At 40.6% G+C, this 26138-nt stretch overlaps 1 protein-coding gene across 11 annotated transcripts in view; it reads right to left on the bottom strand.

The window, feature by feature from the left end:
* Positions 1-26138, bottom strand: part of SAP130 (Sin3A associated protein 130) — a 96413-nt gene that overhangs the window by 54316 nt on the left and 15959 nt on the right. For all 11 annotated transcript variants that reach the window (XM_021076320.1, XM_021076323.1, XM_021076322.1 and 8 more), the window contains 5 exons: positions 17740-17887; positions 17487-17577; positions 17178-17282; positions 12726-12867; positions 641-762 (listed from right to left, as the gene is read on the bottom strand). In XM_021076320.1, the coding sequence (XP_020931979.1) occupies positions 641-762; positions 12726-12867; positions 17178-17282; positions 17487-17577; positions 17740-17887 (608 nt within the window). The remainder of the gene's footprint in view (positions 1-640; positions 763-12725; positions 12868-17177; positions 17283-17486; positions 17578-17739; positions 17888-26138) is intronic.

Here is a 26138-nt window from a genome sequence, read left to right as displayed (position 1 = left end):
CATGGAGCAGCAAAAAAAGGTTTAAAAAAAAAAAAAAAGCCACAACAAATATCCCACAAAATAATAGATACTCTATAAAGCTTTACTTATTTTTTTATATTTTTAATTTTTTTTTTAGGGCTGCTCCCACAGCATATGGAGGTTCCCAGGCTAGGGTCAAATTGGAGCTGCAGCTGCTGGCCTACAGCACAGCCACAGCAACATCAGATCTGGGCCACATCTTCGACCTACACCACAGCCATGGCAACATCGGATCCTTAACCCACTGAATGAGGCCAGGGATCGAACCTGCGTCTTCATGGATACCAGTAAGATTTGTTTCTGCTGAGTCACAATGGGAACTCCACTTTACTCATTTTAACTGTACCACCACTTGAAAGGATTATATTAAAAACTGTTAACATAATTATCTTCAGGGTGGGAAAAGAATCATGCTAATACCACTAGTAAGTAACAACCTTTCAAAGATTGCAGAGATGGGGATTTGCAACCTTAAAGCTTCAGATTTCAGCTTTATTGGAATTTGAAAATAGAAACTGGAGTAATTAAATACATACTAGACATACTCACTGATCAATTTCTGTCTCATTGCTTGCAAAAATTAAAATGCTAAAAGTCATCTTCACAGTGGGGCTCATACCTGGATATTGTCGAATGGTGGACACAGAGCTGGTGATGGGGGTGTAGGTGTGAGCAGCCAGCGGGTATGCTGAAGGTGGGTACGTTGGCAGAAAGTACTGGAACTGAACAGGAACAGACGGTCTACAGATGGAACATAGATAATAGGAACCAAAATGGTCAATTCTCCTCTTTCCCTTCAAATGATCCTATCCCCTACAAACTCTTCTGCCATACCAACATTTCTTGAATTATGTCCTAATTACATCAAAGGGCACAGACCCAGAAAGAATATTTAAAAAAGAAATGGATACTAATGGATTAGCAATGAGATCCTGCTGTGTAGAACTGGGAACTATGTCTGGTCACTTATGATGGAGCATGACGACGTGAGAAAAAAGAATGTATACATGTATGTGTAACCATGCTGTACAGCAGAAAATTGACAAAACACTGTAAACCAGCTATAATGGAAAAAAATTTTAAATCATTATATAGAAAAAAATAAAATCAAAAATCAAAAAAAGAAATGGATACTATCAATAACTACATTAATAAAACACATACATAGAAAAGTAATTAACAAAACAGATCAAAAAAACTCAGTAATCAAAAATCTTTCCTGCTCAACTCCATTTGAGAGACTCTAGGTTCAGACTGTTTTGACTGGCAAATTTTATCAAACATACATAAAACATACAATCCCAACCTTACAGAAACTGATTCAGAGACCACAAAAAAAAAAAAGATCTAACACTTTTTGAGCAAAATATAGCCTTAATACTAAAGTTGGACAGAGAGTATGAGAAAAGATTATAAACAAATCTCACTTTCTACATTGAAGAAAAATTAATAAACTTGAATTTAGAACTATACAAAATAATTGCATCATGATCAAATAAGGTTTATCTTAGACAGGAATGATTCAATATCAGAAATTCTGGAGTTTCCATCTTGGTGCAGTGGTTAATGAATCCGACTAGGAACCATGAGGTTGCAGGTTCGGTCCTTGCCCTTGCTCAGTGGGTTAACGATCCGGTGTTGCTGTGAGCTGTGGTGTAGGTTGCAGACGTGGCTCAGATCCCAAGTTGCTGTGGCTCTGGTGTAGGCCAAGGGCTACAGCTCCGATTCAACCCCTAGCCTGGGAACCTCCGTATGCCGTGGGAGCGGCCCAAAGAAATAGCAAAAAGACAAAAAAAAAAAAAAAAAAAAAAAAAAAAAAAATTCTATTAATGTTTCAGATACTAAAAAATTAAAAGAGAACAATCATTTGAAACTTTACAAAAGATACACAAAAAAATTTAGCAGCATACAATACTTATTCATGATACATAATGCCTAAGAACACAGGAACAGAAAGAAATTTTGTCCCTCAAACTGAAAACAGTATCTTATCAAAACTTATAATGAAATTTCAGAACTCCCATTCAGGTCAGGAATAAGACAAGGATGCTCACTATCACCATATAAGAAGCTCTAGCCAACAATTAGAAAAACATAGGTATACAGAACAGAAAAAAAAACTCCATTCCTCAAAAAACTGTCCTTATTTGCAGACATCTACATAGGAAATAAAGAGGATCTATAAACCTTCACAGCTAATAAGCATGTTCGGCAAAGTGGATGGGCACAAGATCAATAATACTAAAAGCTAACAAGCATTTCTTCTTTTAAATTTATTTTTATTGAAGTATATAGTCCATGTACAACTTTGCATTAATTTCTGCTGTAGAGCAAAGTGACTCAGTTACAAATATATACATACTCTTTTTTTCGTTTTCCATGATGGCTTATCAGAGGACACTGAATACAGTCCTCTGTGCTACACAGTAGGACCTTGTTGTTTATTTCCTCTGTGTATGACAGATTACATCTGTTAACTCCAACCTCCAATGATCCCTCTACGAAACCCCTCCCATTTGGCAACCACAAATCAGTTCTCCTTGTCTGTGAATCTGTTTTTGTTTTGTAGATAGGTTCATTTGTGTCATATTTTAGATTCTACAAGATTCATTCATGTCATATTTTAGATTCCACATATAAATGTTATCAAATGGTATCTGTCCTTCTCTTTCTCATATCACTTAACATGATAATCTGTAGTTGCATTTGTGTTGCTGCAAACTGGCACTGTTTCTTTTTTGTTCATGGTGGAGTAGTATTCTCTTGTATACATGTACCATATTATCTGAATCCATTCATCAATGGACATGTAGGTTGTTTCCATGTTTTGGCTATTGTGAATAGTGCTGTTATGAAAACAGGGGTGCCTGCATCTGTTTAAACTATAATTTTGTCTGGGTATATGTCCAGGAGTGGGACTGCTGGATTATACGGTAACTCCATCCTTAGTTTTCTGAGGAACCTCTGTACTGTTTTCCCTAGTGATCATGCCAACACACATTCCCACCAAGAGTGTAGACGGCTTCCCTTTTATCCATATTCTCTCCAGGATTTGTTATTGTAGACTTTTTAATGATGGCCATTCAAACAGGTATGAGGTGATAGCCCCTTGTAGTTTTTTTTTGTTTCTTTTGCCTTTGTCTTTTTAGGGCCACACCCGTGGCATATGGAGGTTCCCAGGTTAGGGGTCAAATTGGAGCTGTAGCCGCTGGCCTACATCACAGCCATAGCAACGAGGAATCCAAGATGCATCTGTGATCTACGGCACAGCTCACGGCAACAGTGAATCCTTATCCCACTGAGTAAGGCCAGGGATCAAACCTGAGTCCTCACGGATACTATTCAGATTCATTTCTGCTGAGCCACGATGGAAACTTCATCATATCACCTTGTAGTTTTGGTTTGCATTTCTCTAATAATTAGTAATGTTGAACATCTTTTCATGTGCCTACTACCCATCTGTATTTCTCCTTTGGAGAAATGTCTATTTAGGTCTTCTGTCCATTTTTGTTGTTACTGTTGAGTTACATGAGCTGTTTGTATATATTGAAAATTAAGCCCTTGGTGATTGCTTCAATTGCAAATTATTTTCTCCCATTCTGTAAGTTGTTTCTTCATTTTGCTTACGATTTGCTTTGCTGCACAAAAGCTTTTAAGTTTTATTAGATCCTATTTGTTTATTTTTGGTTTTATTCCTATTGCCTTTCTTGACCTAAGAAAACACTGGTGGCATTTATGTCAGAGAATGTTTTGCCTACGACCTCTCCTAATTTTATGGAATCAAGTCTTATGTTTTTTTGTTTTCTTTTGTCTTTTTAGGTCTGCACCCGCCCATGGCATACAGAAGTTCCCAGGCTAGGGGTCAAATCAGAGGTACAGTTTCTGGCCTATGCCAGAGCCACCGCAACACCAGTTCCGAGCCTGCATCTTCGACCTACATCACAGCTTATGGCAACACCGGATCCTTAACCCACTGAGTGAGGTCAGGGATCGAACCCAAGGGAACTCTATGTTTAAGTTTTTAAGCTATTTTGAGTTTATTTTTGTGTATGGTAAAGAGGTGTGTTCTAACTTCATTGATTTACATGCAGTTTTCCAACTTTCCCAACACGACTTGCTGAAGAGATTGTCTTTTTTTCCAATGGTGTATTTTTGCTTCCTATGTCAAAGATTAGTTGACTGCAGGTGTGTGGGTTTATTTCTGGGCTCTCTATTCTATTCCATTCATTGATCCATATGTCTGTTTCTGTGCCAATACCACATTGTTTTGATCACTGTAGCTTTACGGTGATGTCCGAAGTCTGGGAGGATTACGCCTCCTGCTTTGTTCTTTTTCTTCAGGATTGCTTTGGCAATTCTGGGTCTTTTATGGTTCCATATACATCTTAGGATCACTTGTTCTAGTTCTATGAAAAATGTCATGGGTAATTTCACAGGGATTACATTAAAGCTGTAGATTGATTTGGGTAGGTATGGCAATTTTAACAATATGAATTCTTCCAATCCAAGAGCATAGAATATCTTTCTGTTTATTTAAATCACCTTCTATTTCCTTTATTAATGTTTTATACTTAGCATATATATCTTTAACACTTGGTCAGTTTTACTCCTAAGTATTTTACCTTTGAGGTGCAATTTTATTTATTTATTTTTTTAGGGCTGCACCCACAGCATATGGAGGTTCCCAGGCCAGGGGTCAAATTGGAGCTGTAGCTGCTGGCCTATACCACAGCCACAGCAATGCCAGATCCAAGCTGTGTGTGTGACCTACACCTCAGCTCATGGCAACGCTGGATCCTTAACCCACTGAGCAAGGCCAGGGATCAACCCTGCATTCTCATGGTTATTAGATTAGTTTCCGCTGAGCCGTGACAGGAACTCCTGGGGTGCAATTTTAAAAGGTATTGTTTTTGTAATTCCCTTTCTGATATTTCATTGTTAGCATGAGGAAATGTAACTGATTTCTATATGAATTTTGTCTTTGCTTTTGCTTTTACAGCCTCACTTAAAGCATATGGAAGTTCTTGGGCCATGGACTGAATCTGAGCCACAGCCATGACCTAAGCCGCAGCTGCAGCAATGCCAGATCCTTTAACCCACTGTATCAGGCCAGGGATTGGTCCCACACCTAATACCGTAACCCAAGCCACTGCAGTCGCATTCTTTTTTTTTTTTCTTCAGTCTTTTTAGGGCTGCACCCATGGCATATGGAGGTTCCCACGCTAGGGGTCTAATCGGAGCTGCAGCCGCCAACCTATGACAAAGCCACAGCAATGCCAGATCTGAGCTGCATCGGTGATCTACACCACAGCTCAAGGCAATGCAGGATCCTTAACCTACTGAGCAAGGCCAGGGATCAAACCCGCAACCTCATGGTTCCTAGTTGGATTCGTTTCTGCTGTGCCACAACAGTTTTTTTTTTTTTTTTGGTCTTTTTTGCTATTTCTTGGGCCACTCCCGCGGCATATGGAGGCTCCCAGGCTAGGGGTCCAATCGGAGCTGTAGCCACCAGCCTACGCCAGAGCCACAGCAACGCGGGATCCGAGCCGCGTCTGCAACCTTCACCACAGCTCACGGCAACGCCAAGCTCACGGCAACGCCAGATCGTTAACCCACTGAGCAAGGGAAGGGATTGAACCCGCAACCTAATGATTCCTAGTCGGATTCGTTAACCACTGCGCCACGACGGGAACTCCTGTAGTTGCATTCTTAACCCACTGTGCCATGGCAGGAAATCCTGATTTCTGTATGTTAATCTTGTACTCTCCTACTTGCTGACTGTTTCTCTGTAGTGTTTAGTGTTTTCTACATATAGTATCATGTCAAGTATATAATGACAATTACACCTCTTTCCCTCCAATTTGGACAACTTATTTCTTTTTCTTATCTGACTGCTGTGGCTAGGACTTCCAATACTATGTTGAATAGAAGAGGTGATAGTGGGGATCCTTGTGTTGTTCCAGATTTTAGTGGGAAGGCTTTCAGCTTTTCACCATTGAGTATTATATTGGTTATGGGTTTGTGAAAGATAGTTTTTGCTATTTTGAGACATGTTCCTCAACATAATAAAGTACTGAAATACCTATACTGATAAGACTTTTTACCATGGATGGATGCTGAATTCTGTTAAATGCTTTTTTTTTGCATTTAATGAGATGAGCATGTGGATGAGCTGCAGTATAGGTAACAGACGTGGCTTGGATCTGGCATTGCTATGACTGTAGCACAGGCTAGCAGCTGCAGCTCTGATTTGACCCCTAGCCTGGGAACTTCCATATGACATAGGCACAACCCTATAAAGTGAAAAAAAAAAAAAAAAAAAAAGATGTATATCTTTTTTTTGGGGAAGTAATGTTCTAAAAATATCAATTAATTCTGTTTTATTGTATCATTTAGGGTCTCTGTTACCTTACTGATTTTCTCGCTAGAAGATCTGTTAAAGGACTTGAGTAGGGTGTTAAAGTCTCCTACTCTTGTTGTGTTTCCATCAATGGTTTCTCCTTTTATGCTTGTTAGTACTCATATATTATAGGTGCTCCTATATTAGATGCATATATGTTGACAGGTATAAAATCCTCTTCTTTTATTGATCCTTTTATCATTATATAGTATTCTTCATCTTTATGGCTTTTCTTTTGACATCTATTTTCTCTGATATGAGTATTGTGACCTCCGCTTTGCCATTTCCATAAAATACATTTTCCATCCTCTTTCAACCTGTGTCCTTTACCCTAAAATGGGTCTCTTGTGGATAGCATATTGTAGGCGCCTGTTTTTTTCTTTTTTTAAATCCAATCTGCCACTCTCTGTGTTTGATTTTAGGATTTAATGCAGTCATTTAAGGTAATTACTGATAGGTATGTATTTATTGCCATTTAAACCTTGTTTTCCTACTAGTTTTATACTTCTTCTTTGTCCTTTTTCTTTTTCCTTTTGTGGTTTGATGATTTTGTTTTATATTACATTTATGCTTTCTTCTTTTAGGTTTTTATGAATCTATTGTATGTTTTTGATTTGGAGTTACTCTGTTTTCAAGTATGTTACCCCCTAACCATACCTACTTGCCTTAGCCTGGTAGTCATGTAGGCTCAAACACATTCTGGGGAAAAAAAAAAAAAATCTACATTTTCTTACTTTCCTCCCCCTCATTTTATAATTTTGAGGTCCTCTTTTATATCTTCAAGTGCATTATTTTCCTGTTCATTGTGGTTACCATCAATTTCTTTTTAATTTTTTGGTTGCATGTGTTTTCATTTTATTCATTCATTTCATGTATATACTTTATTTCTTAAATGATTTTTATTTTTTCCATTATAGATGGTATAGATTTATACCATCACTTTCACAGAAAACTTATTTTTTCTTTTTTGGTTGCCCCCTAGCATATGGAGTTTCTGGGCCAGGTATCAGATCCAAGTTGCAGTTATGGCAATGCTGGATCCTTAACCCACTGTGCCAGGACAGGGATTGAACCTGTGTCCTAGCACTCCCAAGATACCACTGCTGACCCCACTGTGCCACAACAGGCACTCCAACTCTAAGAAAAGTTTTAAACAGTTTATTTTTTAAATCAGTGTACTGGCTTATTTAAGTGATTTACTTTCCAACTGTGATCTTCTTTTTCCTATCGATTTTTCTTTTCTAGTTAGAGAAAATCTTGTAATATTTCCTTTTTGATAGGTTTAGTATTGCTGTATTCTTTGTTTTTGTTTGTCTAAGAAATTCTTTATCTCTCCCATTCTAAATGATAATATTGCTGGGCATTGTAGCTTGAAGATTTTTCCCTTTCAGAACTTTGAATATATCTTGCAATGCCTTTCTATAGAGAAACCAGCTGATAGCCTCGTTGCAGGGGGTTGGGGGGGGTTCCCTTTTATTTAACTCTTTTTCTTTTGCTGCCATTTAGAATTTTCTCTTTAACTTTTGCCATTTTTATTATATCTTGGTGTAGATCTGTTTGGGTTTACCTTGCTTGGGACCCTCTGTGCTTCCTGCATGTGAATGTCTGTTTCCTTCCTTTGGTTTGGGAAGCTTTTAGCCATAAGTTCCTCAAATATATTTTCAATCACCTTTTCTTTCTTCTGCCTCTGGAACACCTATCATGTGTAGATTGGCACGCTTTATATTATCCCACAGGTCTCTTGGTTTGCTTTCATTTTTTCTTTTTTTTCCCCAATTTGGCTTTCTGTCTGTTGTCCTGAGTGATTTCCATTGTTCCATTTTCCAGATCACTTACTAGTTCTTCTGCATTACTGACTGTGCTATTCACTGCCATTAGCTTAGCTTTTGGCTTGGCAAATGAATTTTTGAATTTTTCTTGGTTCCTCTTTATAGTTTCTAGTTTCCTTTTAGACAACTCTGCATTTCTGCTGATAGCCCTTCTTAGTTCCTTAAGTATTTTCATTATGTCCTTTCTGAAATCAGTGTCTACTAGACTAAACAGGTCTGTTTCATTGTTCTTTCAGAAGAATTCTCGGTCTTTTCAATGGGAATGGTTCCTCTGCTTCATTTTACTTATATCTCTTTTTTTTTTTTTTTTTTTTTTTGCTATTTCTTGGGCCACTCCCGCGGCATATGGAGGTTCCCAGGCTAGGGGTTGAATCTGAGCTGCAGCCACTGGCCTACGCCAGAGCCATAGCAACGCGGGATCCGAGCCGCGTCTGCAACCTACACCACAGCTCACGGCAACGCCAGATCGTTAACCCACTGAGCAAGGGCAGGGACTGAACCCGCAACCTCATGGTTCCTAGTCGGATTCGTTAACCACTGTGCCACGACAGGAACTCCTTACTTATATCTCTTTTATTCTGTGAGTTTAGGAGAAACAATTGTCTACTGTGGTCATGGAGGGCTCCTTATATGTGAAACCACCCCTGTGTAGCTTGTTTGAGCTTAACATTTTTTGGTGTAAGGGCTGTTTTTAGTACAGGTGCCCATCATCCCTTTCCTCAGCTTGTGCTGGCCATTATCCTCTTGATAGTAGATGTGGAGATGTGGTGGCTGGTTCCTGGTCTTGGAGTTCTCAGCAGTGGTACCAGCTTCTATATGTACCCAAAGTATGTGATGGGAGTGGAGGTAGTTTGTGACCACTCCTAGAACCAGGTGGTGGTGATGGTTCATGTGACTTTCTGGAGCATGAATAAGGATTCCTGCTGCCTAAGAGCCTGCATAGGGAACAAGGCTGTAATGGTGGGTCCTGCCCCTTTCCTCCCGCACCCCTCAACAATGGCACCTGGTCTCTAAAGCAGCCCAGGGTACCTTCACGTACACTCTCAAATGTGGTTACCCTAGTCTTTAGGCCCTGCGGGCTGTTTTGGCACAACCAAACCCAGTTCTCTCTGCACAACCAATCCCAATTCTCCCCAAGTCTGATCTCCAAAGCCCAAACTTCAGCACCAAGGCCCCACTCACACCCATGGAGGCACATCTTGGTCTGGAGAGTGCAGGGTGATGGCACTGACTGTGTGGGTCTGTCTCCTATGTGGCTGCTGCAAACCTGTTGCTGTGTTCTCTTCAAAGGCTCTAAAGCCACCTCCACCCCACCCCAGTCATGGCTGATCTTCCCACTGGTGAAGGGACTTCCAGTGTATAGGAACTTTTCTTCTGTACCAGTTCCCTCCCAGGGACACAGGTCTCATCCCAATTTCCTTCTCAGTTTCTCTTTTATTTTGTCCTATCCAGTTATATGGAGATTTTCTTGCTCTTTCAGAAGTCTGAAGTCTTCTGCCAGCATTCAGTAGATTTTCTATGTGAACCGTTGCACATGTAGATGTATTTTTGACATGTTTTTGGAAGAAGGCAAGCTTCACATCCTACTACCCTGCCATCCCAATCAATCTCTAACAAGCATTTCTAATGCAAATCAAAACTATAATGTGGAGTTCTCTGGTGTCAGTGGGCTAAGGATCTGGTTTGTCATTGCTGTGGCTGGGGTTGCTGCTGTGGTATAGATTTGATCCCTGGACTGGGAACTTCCACATGCTGTGAGTGCTGCCAACAAACAAACAAAAAAATACCCAAACTACAATGAGGTACCATTTCACACCAATGAGAAGAGCCATCATTAAAAACTACAAATAACAAATACTAGAGAGGGTGTAGAGAAAAATGAACCCCCTACAATGCTGGTAGGAATGTACATTGCTGTTGCCAATATGGAAAACAACATAGAGGTTCCTCAAAAAACTAAAAATAGAGTTGTCATATGATCCAGCAATCCTATTCCTGGGCATATATCCAGAGGAAACTCTAATTTGAAAATATACACTCACCCCTATGTTCATAACAGTGCTATTTATAGTAGCAAAAACATGGAAATAACTTAAATATTCACTGACTGATGAATGGATTATGAAGATCTGGTGTGTGTGTATATCTATACATCTATAATAATATAGATATATACACACAATGGAATGCTACTCAGCCATTAAAAAAAAAGAAATAAAGCCATCTGCAGTAACACAGATGCAACTAGAGATTATCACACTAAGTGAAATAAGGCGGAAAGAGAAAGAAAAAATCGTATGATATGACTTATATGTAGAATATAAAATATGATACAGGAAGTTCCCACATGGCGCAGTGGGTTAAGGATCTAGTGTCATTGCAGCTCTGCTGCAGGTTGCAACTGCAGCATGGGTTCAATCCCTGACCTGGGAACTTCCATATGCCATGGGTACAAGCCAAAAAATGATACAAATGAACTTATTTACAAACCAGAAATAGTCTCACAAGATACAGAACACAAACTTCTGGTTACCAAAGGGGAAATGGAATTGGGGAGGATAAATAAATTAGGAGTATGGGATTAGCAGATATGCACTATATATAAATAGAAAAATAACAAGACCCTCTATATGATACAGGAAACTATATTCAATAGTCTTTAATAAACCATAGTGGAAAACTATATATGTACATATACACATACATGTAAGACTGAATCACGTTGCCGTACACCAGAAACTAACATTGTAAATCAACTTTACCTCAATTAAAAGAAAAAAAACCAACTAATAAGTATTTCTATACATAAAAATCAAAGAAGAATATTTAGAAATGATCCCATTCTCAAATTACTTCATGTGCACTCCAGCACATACTGGGGTAGTAGAAAGAAGATACAAACATGGGGGAGGGAATGGGGTTGAACCCAAGGTACCAGAGTACACTAGTGTTTTAGTTTTTAAAATGTTACCTACTTCCCACCTCTACCTGCTGAAAGGGCCTAGAAGAAATGATAATCCAGTAACAACAAACAGAGCTAATGCTAGATCTTGGATTCTAAATGATGAAAAGGTCCAAGTGCTCCTTGGAGAAATGGCAGATTCCAGGGCTCAGACAGACCAAGCTCAGGAGGAACTTCAAGTATCTCATTCCAGTATGAAGTAAGGTAGGGCTAGAATCACCAGGACATAGCAAAAGCCACAGGAACTAGTCTGAAGGGGCTCCCAAGGACCAACCCGGAGACAATTTGTGCATGCAAACAGATGACAGTAATGGATTACAATTATGAATAAACAAAATCAAATCCATGAGCTCATGTTGATTTTAAAAAATAAAATACACAACAAAATAAATAAAGTGTGACAGATAAAGAAAAATTCTTTTTTTTTTTTGGCTTTTTTAGGACCATACCCTCAGCATATGGTGGTTCCCAGGCTAGAGGTCGAATCAGAGCTACAGCTGCTGGCCTACACCACAGCCACAGCAACGCCAGATCCGAGCCATGTCTGCAACCTACACCACACCTCACTGCAATGCTAGATCCTTAATCCACTAAGCAAGGCCAGGGATCGAACCTGCAACCTCATGGTTCCTAGTTGGATTTGTTTCCACTGTGCTACAATGGGAACTCCAGATAAGAAAAAAATTCTTTACATCTGATAAAGATGTAAGAAATGACTGAAAAAGTCACTATCTAGCAACCATTACATTGCAAGCACCAACAGCTTCAGCCAAGAATCATCAACAGGTGCAAAAACTATTGAGTGACAGTTTTTGGGGGATCTGGATATTTACAGTCTCAAGGGAATTCTACACAGATTAGTTACTAAGGAGAAAAACACACCTTTAGAGTAGAAAAATCTGGCAAACATCACCTTTTCTAAATAATTAATGTTGACATAACTAATAATGGGACAAAGCATGAGCATAAGCTCTCTGATGTATTAACAGTGGTTAGAACTTACCACCTAAATGATATTCACTCCAAAAATGCACAGCCTGAATCTACAAGGAACAATCCAACAAACCCAAATTGAAGAATAGTCTGCAAAAACAACTGGCCTATTTATATACACTCTTTAAAAATGTCAATGTATGAAAGAGAATGGAAGGCTAAAGGATTGCTGCAGATACCATACTTTTCTTATTTACTGTGGTTAAATAAGAAAAGCTTGTTCTCTGGAGATGAAAATGGAAATAGCTAGGGATAAAGGGGCATGATACTGCCACTGTTACTCTTAAAATGGCACAAAATAAATTAAATAGAGAAATACACAAATTTAAAAAAATGGATACTAGGAGAACATTCATCAAAAGGAGAATGATTGAATAAGTATAGTACATTTTCATACGACTAAAAGATTGTTTTGGGGGAAAATTTGAAAATAATGAAACATATGCCATATTTGTGGGTCAATTTGTTTTACCGAAAAATCAAAATAATTAACGACACAATGGGGCACATCCCCTCCTACCTATTGTCACTTCGGGTTTCCATGGCCACAGGATTTGGAGAGGCTCGGTGTCCTGAAATGGGAATCAGGCTACTCCTCTCTGCAGGGTACTCAGGTTGGATCCGAGGAGAAGTGTGTGTGATTTGCTGAGGCACCACCTTAGCTACAAAAAGTATAATCCAATTACATTACTGCTCATCTGCTGAAGCATTCCTAGCCAGCAACAACCTTAAGAATGCAAACAGTAATAAGACGCCTGGATTTCTAGTTTTAATCACAATAAAATATGAAAGATGAGTACATATGGTTCAACTGAATTACTTTAATAATCCACTGATATATTGTTATTTGTCAAAGCAGGGTTCAATATTAATACTTGAACAAAAATATGAGCAACCAGGCCCTTTTACCCCTGACTTGGCTTCTTGGAGACTTTTAAAAATTTAAATGTAAATGTATGTATTTATTTATTTCACCATGCCCTTGGCATGCAGAAGTTCCTGGGCCAGGGACTGAACCCACACCACAGCAGCAACTTGAGCCACAGCAGTAGCAACATCACATCCTTAACCAGCTGAGCCCCCAGGGAACTCCTTAATTAAAAATTTTTTTTGGAGACCTTCTTTCCAAAGGAGGAAAGTTAAAAAAAAAATCAACAAAAATGTGAATGCAGAAATAGCAAACACTTAAGATTCTACTCTGGGGCCCATAACTAATTAGTAATATGCTGCTAGTTATAGTAATGAGAGGATCACTTTAATTTCCAAGTTGCAGTTTCTTCATCTATGACGAGGCCTTCTCTTGATAATCACTTAATTACCTAAGTCTTCTGAATGTCCTGTGAGTCTGCATAATACTTTACGGCAAAATCAAAATGATCATACAGGAGTTCTTGCTGTGGCTCAGTGGTAACAAACCCAACTAGCATCCATGAGATGCAGGTTCCATCCCTGGCAGTGCTGTGAGCTGTGGTGTAGGTCACAGATGCAGCTCAGATCCCAAGCTGTTGGCTTACACCTGCAGCTCTGATTGGACCCCCAGCCTGGGAACTTCCATATGCTGCGGGTGGTGCCCTAAAAAGCCAAAAAAACAAACAACAACAACAACCAAAAAAACCCCCAAACAAAACAAAAACCCATATAGTTTTCAAATTTAATCTGAAGCTCAAGGTTTGCTCTCCTCTACAATTTGCAGTCAAATTTTGTTTAAAAGGTACAGCTGAGCTATTCCTACAGACTTGTCTGTTAACTCTCTGCCTGGGAATCCGAAAAAAAAAAAAAAAAAAAAAAAAACCCCAAAAAAAACAACACCTCAGAGAGATAGAGGGACAGCCTCCACTTGGTTCAAGACCCAAGTAACACCAATGGCTGGCACAGAAACACCAGAGATTGAGATGATGTCATCACATTACCTAAAGTGCAGCATACTGAACACCAAAGATGAACAGCACAAAGATAAGCACCCCACCCCCAATGCACAGCTGTCTCCTGAGGGAGGCGGCTAGGGAAGTTCCTGCAGGATGATGGGTAGGATGCCCAGTTTGACCAGTGAGGACAGCCTCCACTGGCTAATGCAGAAAGAGAAACTGGCATGATGTATTTTCCATCAGTAGTAAGTAGAGAGGGTGTTAAAAGCAACAAAGCCTTGTTTTTTCACTGTGTGCATAGAAGTAGGAAAAAATCATGCTTCCAGTAGGAAAGCAGCTGTCATTTGGTAGAGTAACTAAGCAGAGGTTGGTAACCCACACACAAATTATATCTTTACATTTTCCTAAATTAAAAAAGCCACTACCTTCAATTATTAAAAAAAAAAAAACCACAGGAAAAATGTAAGTTGGGGTTATTTCCAAAGATAATCCCTGTTTTCTGAACACTGTGATCATCTGATTCTGCTTTTTATAATTCTGAGACCACTGTCATGCATGGAGAAAATAAGGATGGCATTCTGTTGGAAACGGGAATTCACTGCAGGCGAAAACCTTATGTTTGTGGTTAATCAGGCTTTCCTCCCGGAACACATTCTTTTTAATAACAATGGCTGAATTCAGTATTTAATCTCACCTGGAAAAAGCATGTGACATTTAGAAAAAGCCATTTAGGCGATTTTAATATATCTCTTATTCCCCCAGCTTGAAAATCAATGCTCTAGGGTTAATATCAGGTTTCCTTTCACAACCAAGGCACTTCTGTTCAGAGATCCTATTATGATTTAACAAGTATGTGGGATACTATACAAGAGGAAAACAAAACTAGAGCATAAACCTGAAAGAACTTAGACAAAACCAATAACATTAAGTAGCACATGTTAAATCTGTTGGGACACTTCTGTCAAATGATTTTCATATCTAGAATTTAGTCAACGGTTAAAATACAAAGATAAATGAGCTGGGGAAATAAAGAATACAGCAATATAGTAACTCAGAACAGGTAAAAATTGAAAGTGTTAGCCCAATCAATGAATATTAATTACTTGTTGCCAGGTATTTTTTAGTGAGTTTACTTTGGAAGTGTCTTAGTACCCTCTAAGAGTGATATTAACAAGATATTAACAGTGATATTGACAAGAACTCTGTAAATAATTCTTCACATAGAGGGTTCAAGATGAAACCAGAGAGCCCTAGAGTGTACACCTCCCCTCTTTACTGGCCTAATTTTCTTCATAGCTACTACACATTCCTCAGTGAGATTTCCAACTACAAAACTGAAAAGAATAGGCCTGACTTTGACTTAACAGCACTGGGGATGACTAATGATGCTGCAAGGTAGAGCCAGAAAACGGTCTGCAATGACAATATGGAAAAACCTACCATCTTTTTCAACAAAAGTGCATTAAAGCTGAACTCCCCCAACCCACACACCAAAGTTCACAGAAGTGATATTAAATTCAGAGGAGTATGGGAGAAATTTGGTCTTTCCAATGGCAAGTTTCAGGGAGCAGTAACGTAGGAAAGCCTGCCGTATCCTCCCTGCTAAGCCTTCGGTGGTGCTTAATATCCATGTAAGGGCTGGAATGGTCCAGCGATCCAAAAGAGGAGCAAGGGTTTCCTGGATCCTGCCATTATTCTGCAAAAGGGCCCTTGAGAGTTCCCTGGTAGCCTAGCAGTTAAGGATTTGGTGGAGTCACTACTGTGGTGTGGATTTGATCCCTGGCCCAGGAACTTTCACATGCTGTGGGCATGGCCAAAAAAAGAAAAAAAACAGTGCCTTCGAAGTTTGCTAAGAGGTCCGTGGCAGCTGCAGCTTATCTCACATGCAAAAGAAGGAAGGAAACAGAGGGAGAGGGACCACTCCAGTGCTGGGACACCGCAGGCAGGGGAGACACACTTCTGTGTCTGGTCACCAGATTTCTGACAACTAAGTGTGTCACTTCATCCTCTCACAAAAAGCAGTCTTACTTCTAAAAGTACAGTATGTTAAAAACATGGCAGCTGTCCTGTATCTTTGGGAGTAAAGAAGATGGCACGCTTACCGTTTCAGAGACAAGGCACAGGTAACATCAGAAACTAAAACCTGTGACTTATGGGTTAAAGAGGGTAAAGAGGGAAGTGTTATGGCTCACAGGACACGGTCTCAGCTCTGGAAGCTCCAACAGTGAGCTCTCAGCTCCTAGGACAGGCATCGATGAGCTGTGTCCAAAACCTGACAAGGCCTATTTTGGCCTTTGAGCTAACAATAGGTTCACACTACTAAGCCATTTGTGGGGGGAAAAAAAATCAAAAGAGTATTGTGTGACACATGAAAATGATATGAAATTCAATTTCTGTGTCCGTTAACAGTCTTACTGAAACACAGCCATGCTACATTTACACATGGTCCATTGCGGAGTGGCTGCACAGACACGTAAGGCCTGCAGAACCTAAAGCATTCATGGTCTGGTCCTCCAGAAAAAGCTTGCCACCCCTGCTCTTGATCTTTGAAGTTTGGCTGCCAGAAAATTTTAATATCAAAAATATACACATATTTATAAGGGGAATAAGAATGCCTGGAAGAAATTTTTGGATGGTCATTAAGTACCTTGGTGACACTCAGGTAAGAACCCTTGGGTGAATAATCTGAGGTTCAGCATTCTTCCCACTATTGCATCACCCAGAGATTTTTCCTGAACAATCTATCAGTGTACAAGTTCTTTTTGTTCTAGATCTTTTTCTTTCTTGCTTTTCCTGTTGTTCTTGCCAAACTTGCATCAGTAAAGTTAATATTTATTTTTTTAAAGATACACATAGAAGAGATGAAGTTTGATGATTAAGTCAAAAAAAGAGTTAAAATTGTTTACACTGAGCTCTCAATGATTTACTGTTATCTTCTTTTTCTCCCCCTACCGTCAAAATGCCAAATTTGTATGTTAAGTCGAAGTCAGTGCTGCTTTGAAAATTAACAATAAAAAAAATCAACACTAGCTGTCTATATGAGGACCTGGTCAGAGGTGCTGAAAAATTCCTTTTAAGCCTCTGTCTGCAGGCTGCACAACACTTACCAACCGGGATGTTTGAGGTGGTCACGGCCGTAGCATGGGATGAATGGGAGGGCATTGTCATGGTAACAATTGTACTCGTGGGTGCCTGTGTGTGTGACACAGATCCTGGAATAGGAGAAAAAGGGAAATTCTTCAACAATGGCTTCTCTGCACACATAACAGATTCTCAAGAACTCAAGAAAAGCTCTTAGAGAAAGTTAAGAGAGCTTTTCTAGCCTAATTCTCATCTTTTGACAGAGGCTGAGCAATGAAAAACGGACCCATAACCTGTGCCTTCTCCTTCCCAGGCAGGAAGGGCTGCCGACTCACCGGCTGTGGTGGCTGAAGGAATGGTGTTCGTTGCCAAAATTGGTGCTACTGTTGCCGCAGCCACTGGTGTGCCCGTACTGAAGATCGTTTTCTGTGGGGGGAACACCCCATAAGAGAATTACAAGAACATTTCCCACTAGATCCTGTTGCAAAGGAATCCCTGCCTTCAGCACTGCTGGCCCTGTAGCAAGTTTTGCACAATTCTGGTTTTAACCCACAGAGTAGACAGATGGCTCTTCACCTCTGGTTTTACCTGAGCCATGGTATGGAGCTGCTGTTTTGGTGTCCCCAGAGCAGGGTGAGAGGGCAGAGTGATTCTTGTTGTCACATCCCGTGATTGGGCAGGACGCTGAATACTAATTGCTGCAGATGGTGGATGCTGGAGAGACAGAGTCGGCCGACTGGGGAGACAGAAAAAGACGTTACGACTCGAACTTGTCTCCAGATGCAATGCAGGTAGTCAAGGCACTTATAGTCTTGAGCTAGATCAGGATCAAAGCATTTATTTATTTATTTGTTTATTTACTTATTTATTATTTTTCTCTCTTTTTTGGCTGCCTTATAGCATATGGAGTTCCTGGGGCAGGGATCAGATCCAAGCTGCAGTCACATCCTAAGCTACAACTGCGGCAGGGCCAGATCCTTAACACACTGTGCCAGGCCGGGGATCAAACCTGTGTCCCAGTGCTCCCACGACGCTTCCGATCCTGTTGTGCCACGGCGGGAATTCCAAAGAGTTTTATTTTTTCAAAGATCTGTGGAGTCCACAGGTGAATCAATAAAGTAAACTGGCCACTGAGAAAACTGCCATTAAGCCTCATTTTAAAAGGTATCAAGGGAGTTCCTGTTGTGGCACAGGGGCAACAAACCTGACTAGGAACCATGAGGTTCAGTCCCTGTCGTCATTCAGTGGGTTAAGGATCGGGCATTGCCATGAGCTGTGGTGTTAGTCGTGCATTGCTGTGGCTGTGGTATAGGCCGGCAGCTGTAGCTCTGATTCGACCCCTAGCCTGGGAACCTCCATATGCTGTAGGTATGGCCCTAAAAAGAAAAAAAGGAAAAAGAATAAAAAAGATATCAGGATGTACCATGAATGGAATAAATTAATCCTTAAGTCATTCTTTGTGTCCTCGACACAATTAATCAACACTATGACAATCACAAGAACGCATCATTGTAATGAATACACTTCACTCTGTGAACAAAGCTGAAGATACACACTAAGATTCGAAATGTCATGTGGGAATATTAGAGAAAAACTTGAGAAACATAAATTTAACCTGTGACCCTTGAAGCACTGACTTCCTTCCCCAAGTTTATACCATCGCTTACCAGATGATAAAGTTTCAGTTATGACTGCCTAGTAATTGAAAGGGATATCAACACAGAACGCATATCAAATGAACTGGCAACAAGCTACTGAAACTGCAAAAATAGTAAGAAAACTTGACAAGATATCAAAGTTGACTTCTCAAATTAGAAGGGGAAGAGTGGATTATTTAATAAATAAGGCTGGTAAGACTATGGCTCCATTTGGAAAAAATAAAATTGGATCCATGCTTCACACAGTACACCAGGACAAATATGCAAGTGATGAAAGGTATAATGGAAAATGAAAAAGCACATGAAGAAAAGATGGAATTCTTTGATAACCCTGAAGTAGAAGAGAAAAATTAAAAGTTCTCAAAATCCAAAAGCTATAAAAGATAAGTAAATTTGACTCTGTGAATAAGTAAGAAAACCTCCTAACATAACTAAACATCCCATAGCCAAATTTAAAAGACTCAAAGGTGAAGGTGTAATCTTAATGTACTAAGAGCTCCTAGAAATCCACGAGAAAAATAACAGCCCAACAAAAAAACAGGCCAAGTATATGACTAGCCAGTTTGCTAAAAAGAAAACACAAATGGCCCCTTAACAAAGGGAAAATATTCCGAGTCTTACTCATAGGAAGAGAAATATAATTTAAAATACACTGATGGAGTTTTCTTGTGGTGCAGCAGGTTAAGGAGCTGGTGTGGTCAAAGGTTTGATCCTTGGCCTAGGAACTCCCATTTGCTGAGGGCGTGACATAAAAAAAAAAATAGACTGAGATAATCAATTGGCAAAACTGACAGTATACCCTGTTGTTCAGGCTATAAGGGAACAGGCACTTTAAATATTCTGGAGGGGGTATAAACTGGTACAAATCCCATGGAAAGCAATAAGACACAGGCTGCAAAATCACAATCACATATACCCTCTGATCACTTCTGGGAATTTATCCTGTAGATATTTCTTTTTTTGTGTGTGGTTTTTAGGACCACACTGTGGCATATGGAAGTTTCCAGGCTAGGGGTTGAATCAGAGCTGTAGCCACCTGCCCACACCATAGTCACAGCAATGCAGGATCCGAGCCATGTCTTCGACCTATACCACAGCTCACGGGAACACCAGATCCCCAACCCACTGAGCGAGGCCAGGGATAGAACCTGCATCCTCATGGATTCTAGTTGGGTTCATTAACTGCTGAGCCACGAAGGGAACTCTATCCTATAGATATTCTTACACACACGCATGGTGACATAAATGTAAAGTTATTCACTACAATATTATTTATGATAGTAAAGTACTGGAAAAGACCTCAGATCCATTTACACAACGCAATGGGTCCTTGTAGTGCTACCAAAAGAACAATGAAACTCCAGGTACTGAAATGGAAAGCTTTTGATATATATTGTTATACGGAAAAAAAACCAAAAGAGGAACATATGAATTATGAGACTGACATAATGATACATGAATTAAACAATCGTTGGAGTAAAAAGGGTAAAAGTTAAGAACTGCATTTGAATTCAACTATATTTAAGAAACAGTGGGAGGATACCCCAAAGCTATTAACATGTTACTTTACAAAGGCAAAGGGAACAAAGGAACCTAGAAGGTCGGGGAGAGGCGTGATGCTCCTTACTCTATATCTTTTCAGGTTTTTGTATTTTGGAACCATGAGAACATAAATTGGGAGGAAAAAAACATGAAAAGTTGAGCCATAGGGTGAAACCTGATTGGGATTTCATATGTCCAAACTTAGCAATGCTTCATCATAAGGATCCTGTCTCAAAATGCTTTAAAATCACACTAGTGATATACTGGTGAATAAAGTTTACAAATTGAATAAAGGATGGCTTTCTCCCTTAGGGAAGACCTACACCACAGCCGCGGCAATGGCAGATCCATTAACCCACTGTGCAGGGCCAGGTATTGAACTCGTGCCTGTGAAGCGACAGGAGCCACTGCAGTCAGGGTCTTCACCCCGCTGTGCCACAGAGGGAACTCCATGACCGGCTTCTTTTAATGGTCTCAAGGGTGACTCTAAGGATAGCGACTCTATTAGAGACTTGACAAATAGAGAAAATAGGGGTTAACTGACAAGGGGACTCATAACCACCCTTCAATATTCAGCTGGGTCCTTCTTTGACCTCTTTGGAGTGAGGACAAGAAGGACTGAGGCAGATACTGCCAGTTTGGCATTTTCCCCTTCTCCTCTCAGGGAACAGTAACAAGGAAAAGAGAAGAGGGGAAGGCATCCTTCATCTCTAGCAAAACTAGGATACCTGAAACTTCGAACCACAGCACAGGTAGCAGAACTGCCAAAGGCAGTGATAACCAAACATGGATACAGGAGCCAATGGAAAGAGGATTTCAGCAGCTACAATTTAGGAGATAAAACCCAGTAAAGTATAATTCTCCCAAATGATAAGCATACTCTAGGTAAACTCAAATGTTTAGTTTATAACAGTGGGAGATGACAGTAGAGTGGTACCTGGACCCTGACCAGTCAGTTCCAAGATCCAATGAGCAAGGCATGAACGAAGAGTTACACAGATTCACATAATCCCTGCATGGGAAACAGTGTGGGTGAGACCCAGGAAGAGAAACTTTCTCATTCTGAGCAGTGTTATCTTCATCAGCAGGAGAGAAGTAATAGCCCAAAAGCCTCAAAAGAAGGATCTTGACTCAGAAAGGTTCTATTTAAAGATGCTACAAGAAGCATCGTGCGTGCCTCAGTGGTTAACAAACCCAACTAACATCCATGAAGACATGGGTTTGATCCCTGGCCTCGCTCAGTGGGTTAAGGATCTGGCATTGCTGTGAGCTGTGGTGTAGGTCGCAGACGTGGCTTGGATCCTGCACTCCTGTGGCTGCGGCGTAGGCCAGTGGCTGCAGCTCTGATTCGACCCCTAGCCTGAGAACCTCCATATGCCGCGGGTGTGGCCCTAAAAGGACAAAAGGCAGAAAAATAAAATAAAATTTAAAAAGATGCTACAAGAGGAGTTCCCGTCGTGGCTCAGTGGTTAACGAATCTGACTAGGAACCATGAGGTTGCAGATTCGATCCCTGGCCTTGCTCAGTGGGTTAAGGATCTGGCGTTGCCGTGAGCTGTGGTGTAGGCTGCAGACACAACTCGGATCCCACGCTGCTGTGGCTCTGGCATAGGCTGGTGGCTACAGTTCTGATTAGACCCCTAGCCTGGGAACCTCCATATGCTGCGGGAGGCGCCCCTAGAAAAAGCAAAAAGACCAAAAAAAAAAAAAAGCCACAAGAAAAAAGGTGGACAGGAATTAAGGATGTGGTGTTGTCACTGCTATGGTACGGGTTCAATCCCTGGTTCGGGAATTTCTGCATGCCGTGGGTGCAGTCAAAAAAAGAAAAAGAGAAAAAAAGTGGACAGAAATGAGGATGTTCACTACAAATGCTTTCACCAAGCAGATGGAAATTACGCCATGAATTAAGAAACTTAATAACATATTGCTTCCATGAAATGAAAACACAAAGCAAAGATCTAAGAGCTCAATGGGAGTGATGACAAGACAACAAAAGATGACGAAATAAACGGGAAAACAGAAAAAAACCATTCAGCTACTATAGGAATGAAGGCAAAATTAAAAGTAGAACATGAGATCCAATGCTGAAAATTCAGTAAGAGACATAGAAGATCATGAAAAAAGTAAGCAGATTCAAAGGAAAAAGTTAAAGGGATTTAGATAAGGAAGTCACACAGAGATGCAACAAACACATAATGGATGCTCATCTCCCTCAAATAGAACGGAGGAGAACATATAAATAATACATAAACATTTATAAATATTCAAGAAAACTTTTTATAAATAAAACAAACTGACAGATAATGGTCACTATGAAACATCCTAGTGAAGTTGCTGAAATTCAAAGATAAAGAATCTTATGCAATCAGGAAAAAATATCAAGGTCTTTTTTTTGGTATTTCTTGGGCCGTTCCCGTGGCATATGGAGGTTCCCAGGCTAGGGGTCCAATCGGAGCTGTAGCCACTGGCCTACACCAGAGCCACAGCAACGTGGGATCCAAGCCGCGTCTACAACCCACACCACAGCTCATGGCAACACCGGATCATTAACCCACTGAGCAAGGGCAGGGATCGAACCTGCAATCTCATGGTTCCTAGTCGGATTCGTTAACCACTGTGCCACGACGGGAACTCCTCAAGGTCTTTTTAAGGGGTTAAAATTAGGCTAGACTTAGACTTCTGTACAGCATTAGCCACATCTAGATAGCAGAAGAAAAATACCTATAGAGTACTTACAGAATATAGAAACCAAAAAAATTCTTGGAGTTCCCGTTGTGGCACAGTGGTTAATGAATCCGACTAGGAACTATGAGGTTGTGGGTTCAATCCTTGGCCTTGCTTAGTGGGTTAAGGATCCAGCGTTGCCATGAGCTGTGGTGTAGGTCACAGACTCAGCTCGGATCCCATGTTGCTATGGCTCTGGCGTAGGCTGGTGGCTACAGCTCCAATTAGACCCCTAGCCTGGGAACCTCCACCTGTCGCAGGAGCAGCCCTCGAAAAGACAAAAAAATAAAATCTTTACTAGCCAAACAACTGCTTGAGTATAAGGATATCTAGAAAACAATTTAGAATATGTGAAAACTTAAAATATTGGTTCTATAAGCCCTTGATGAAAGTAAGAGAATAAATTTCATTCAGCCAAGTGATATAATACAACTACCACCAATAAGTGATCAAAGAACTGGCAAACAAGAATGAACCTATGTGAACCTATTTGACGAAAGGAGTAAGATACACAACTTAAATTTTTTGGGAAACTTTCCTTTTTCTATGCCTTGAACCTATTGTTGGTTTATTTGGTCTTTTAGAGTTTGGTACAAGTCAATCAAACTTTCAGAGTTTGGCAGAATTCCATGAAACTGTCTGGGCCAAGTGCTTTTCTTGGAGCTAGTGCTTGGAAATTTTTTTTCTATGGAAATTGGTCTGTTTAAAATTTTTATCTCCTTGGAGTGCCTATTGTGGCTCAGCAGAAATGAATCTGACTAGGAACCATTAGGTTGTGGGTTCGATCCCTGGCCTCATTCAGTGGGTTAAGGATCTGGTGTTGCCGTGAACAGTGGTGTAGGTTGTGGACACGGCTCGGATACTACGTTGCTGTGGCTGCAGCGTAGGCTGGAAGCTGTAGCTCCGATTCAACCCCTAGCCTGGGAACCTCCATATGCTGCAAGTACAGCCCTAAAAAGCAAAAACAAACAAACAAACAAAAAACCTATCTCCTTAATTCAAAGATAGTTAGAGATTTGGAATTTTTCATTACAGATAATTTACAATCCATCTTCAGCAAAATCCCCTCTCTCCACCACCTCTTCTGTGAACGCACCCTTTACCTTGCTGCCCTAGTAAATCCAGTTCTCACATGAGAACACGGTTTCCCTGAGAGCTGTCTCTTTGAGCCATGCCCTCTCTCATAAACCTCTTACCAGCTCTGCCACCTCCAGAACTCTTCTGTAGACTGCACACTCAGGACACCTCCATCTTTCTCCACATCTTTTGATCTTTTTAATCATCTTTCTTAACATCTCATCTGAGTGCTCAGAAGTCAGCACGACTTTAATTTTTTTTTTTTCCACCATGCTGGTGGCATTTGGAAGTTTCTGGGTCAGGGATCAAACCCTTGCCACAGTAGTGACCCAAGCTGCTGCAATGATGCCAGCTCCTTATTAACCTGCTACACCACAGGAGATCTCCATGTACAACTTTAAAATGCCCAAAACCAAAGTCTGACCTTCCTCCCTCAAACCTACTCCTTCTCCTGTTCCCTATCTCAAGTTACTGCCACTCCACTCTCCTAGATGCACGGCCAACCAGTGCTGGCATAATCTGACTTTTCTCATTCTCTCCAACTCCACATGTAACTCCTCAGAGGTCCTCTCGATTATCTTCAACATTCTATCCAGAATCTAACTGAGTCTTTCCACCTCCAATAATCCTCTCTCCTGGATTCCCACCACACCCTTCTGAACAGTGTTTCCAGTTTTGCCTCTCCACAGGCCACTCTCCCCAGCAACCAAGCTGATCCAACTACTTTAGATCACGGTGCTGCTCTGCTCCAAACTCTGCTAAAGCCTCCCTCCCCTTGCAGCCCAGCACAGTCCAAGTCATCTTCATAAGGCCCTGCATGATCTGGGGACCCCCTGTTACCTCCTAAAATAACCTTTGGCCACTCTCCTATCATCAGCCTCTTTATGTGGTAAAGATACTTCTGTCTCAAGGCCTTTGAATTTACTATTTCCGATGCCTAGAACATTCTTATCCCAGACAATCATATGGTTTATTTCACATCTTTATTTATTTATTTATAATTTTTTTTAGGGCCGCACCCTTGGCATATGGAAGTTCCCAGGCTAGGGCTCCAATCTGAGCTGTCACTGCCAGCTGAGGCCACAGCCACAGCAATGCGGGATCCGAGCCATGTCTTCGACCTATACCACAGGTCACGGCAATGACAGATCCTTAACGTGCTGTGCGAGGCCACTGACAGAACCCGTGTCCTCAAGGATGCTAGTTGGGTTCGTTAACTGCTGAGTCACAACGGGAACTCTGACATCTTTCAATTTTCTGCTCAAATATATTCTTATCAATGAAGCCTTCCCTGACCACCTTATATGAAACAAACCCTCTGTACTAACCGTGTCAGTCCAAAGCCCATTTGCCCTACCTAATTTTTCCCCAAAGCACTTTTTACCACCCAAGAAAAACTATGTATTTTTATTATGTGTCTCCAGTCATTTTCTAAAAATAGAAACACTGGGACTTGCCACTGTGGCTCAGCAGGTTACAAACCCAACTAGTATCCGTGAGTATGTGGGTTCAATCCCTGGCTTTGCTCAGTGGGTTAAGGATCTGGCTTGCCATAAGCTGTGGTGTAAGTTGCAGATGTGGCTTGGATCCTGAATTGTTGTGCTGTAAGCTGGCAGCTGCAGCTCTGATCTGACCCCCAGCCTCGGTATTTCCATATGCTGCAGGTGTGGCCCTAAAAAGCAAAAAAAAAAAAAAAAAACGAATAAAAATAAACCCAATGGCAAAAGAGAACTTTGCACATGGATCTGTATATAATTTTCCAGAACTAAGAACACACACCAAAGGAAAAAAAAAAAAAAGAAACTCTGAAGGGCGGGAATTTCTTTTGTATTTGCTCACTGCTTTACCCTCAGTATCTAGAACACTAAATAGCTCATTAAAAAAAAAAAAGCACTCAATATATACGTATTGAGTTAAGTAAAGGAATGAAGGAAGGAAAGGAAAAGGGGAAAGAGAGAAGGGAGGGCAGCAGGATGGCTTGGTCTTC

Source organism: Sus scrofa, chromosome 15, assembly GCF_000003025.6.
Source record: "Sus scrofa isolate TJ Tabasco breed Duroc chromosome 15, Sscrofa11.1, whole genome shotgun sequence".
Taxonomy (NCBI): domain Eukaryota; kingdom Metazoa; phylum Chordata; class Mammalia; order Artiodactyla; family Suidae; genus Sus; species Sus scrofa.
The sequence above is the reverse complement of the archived record's forward strand: the minus strand, read 5'-3'. Positions and strand labels throughout refer to the sequence as shown.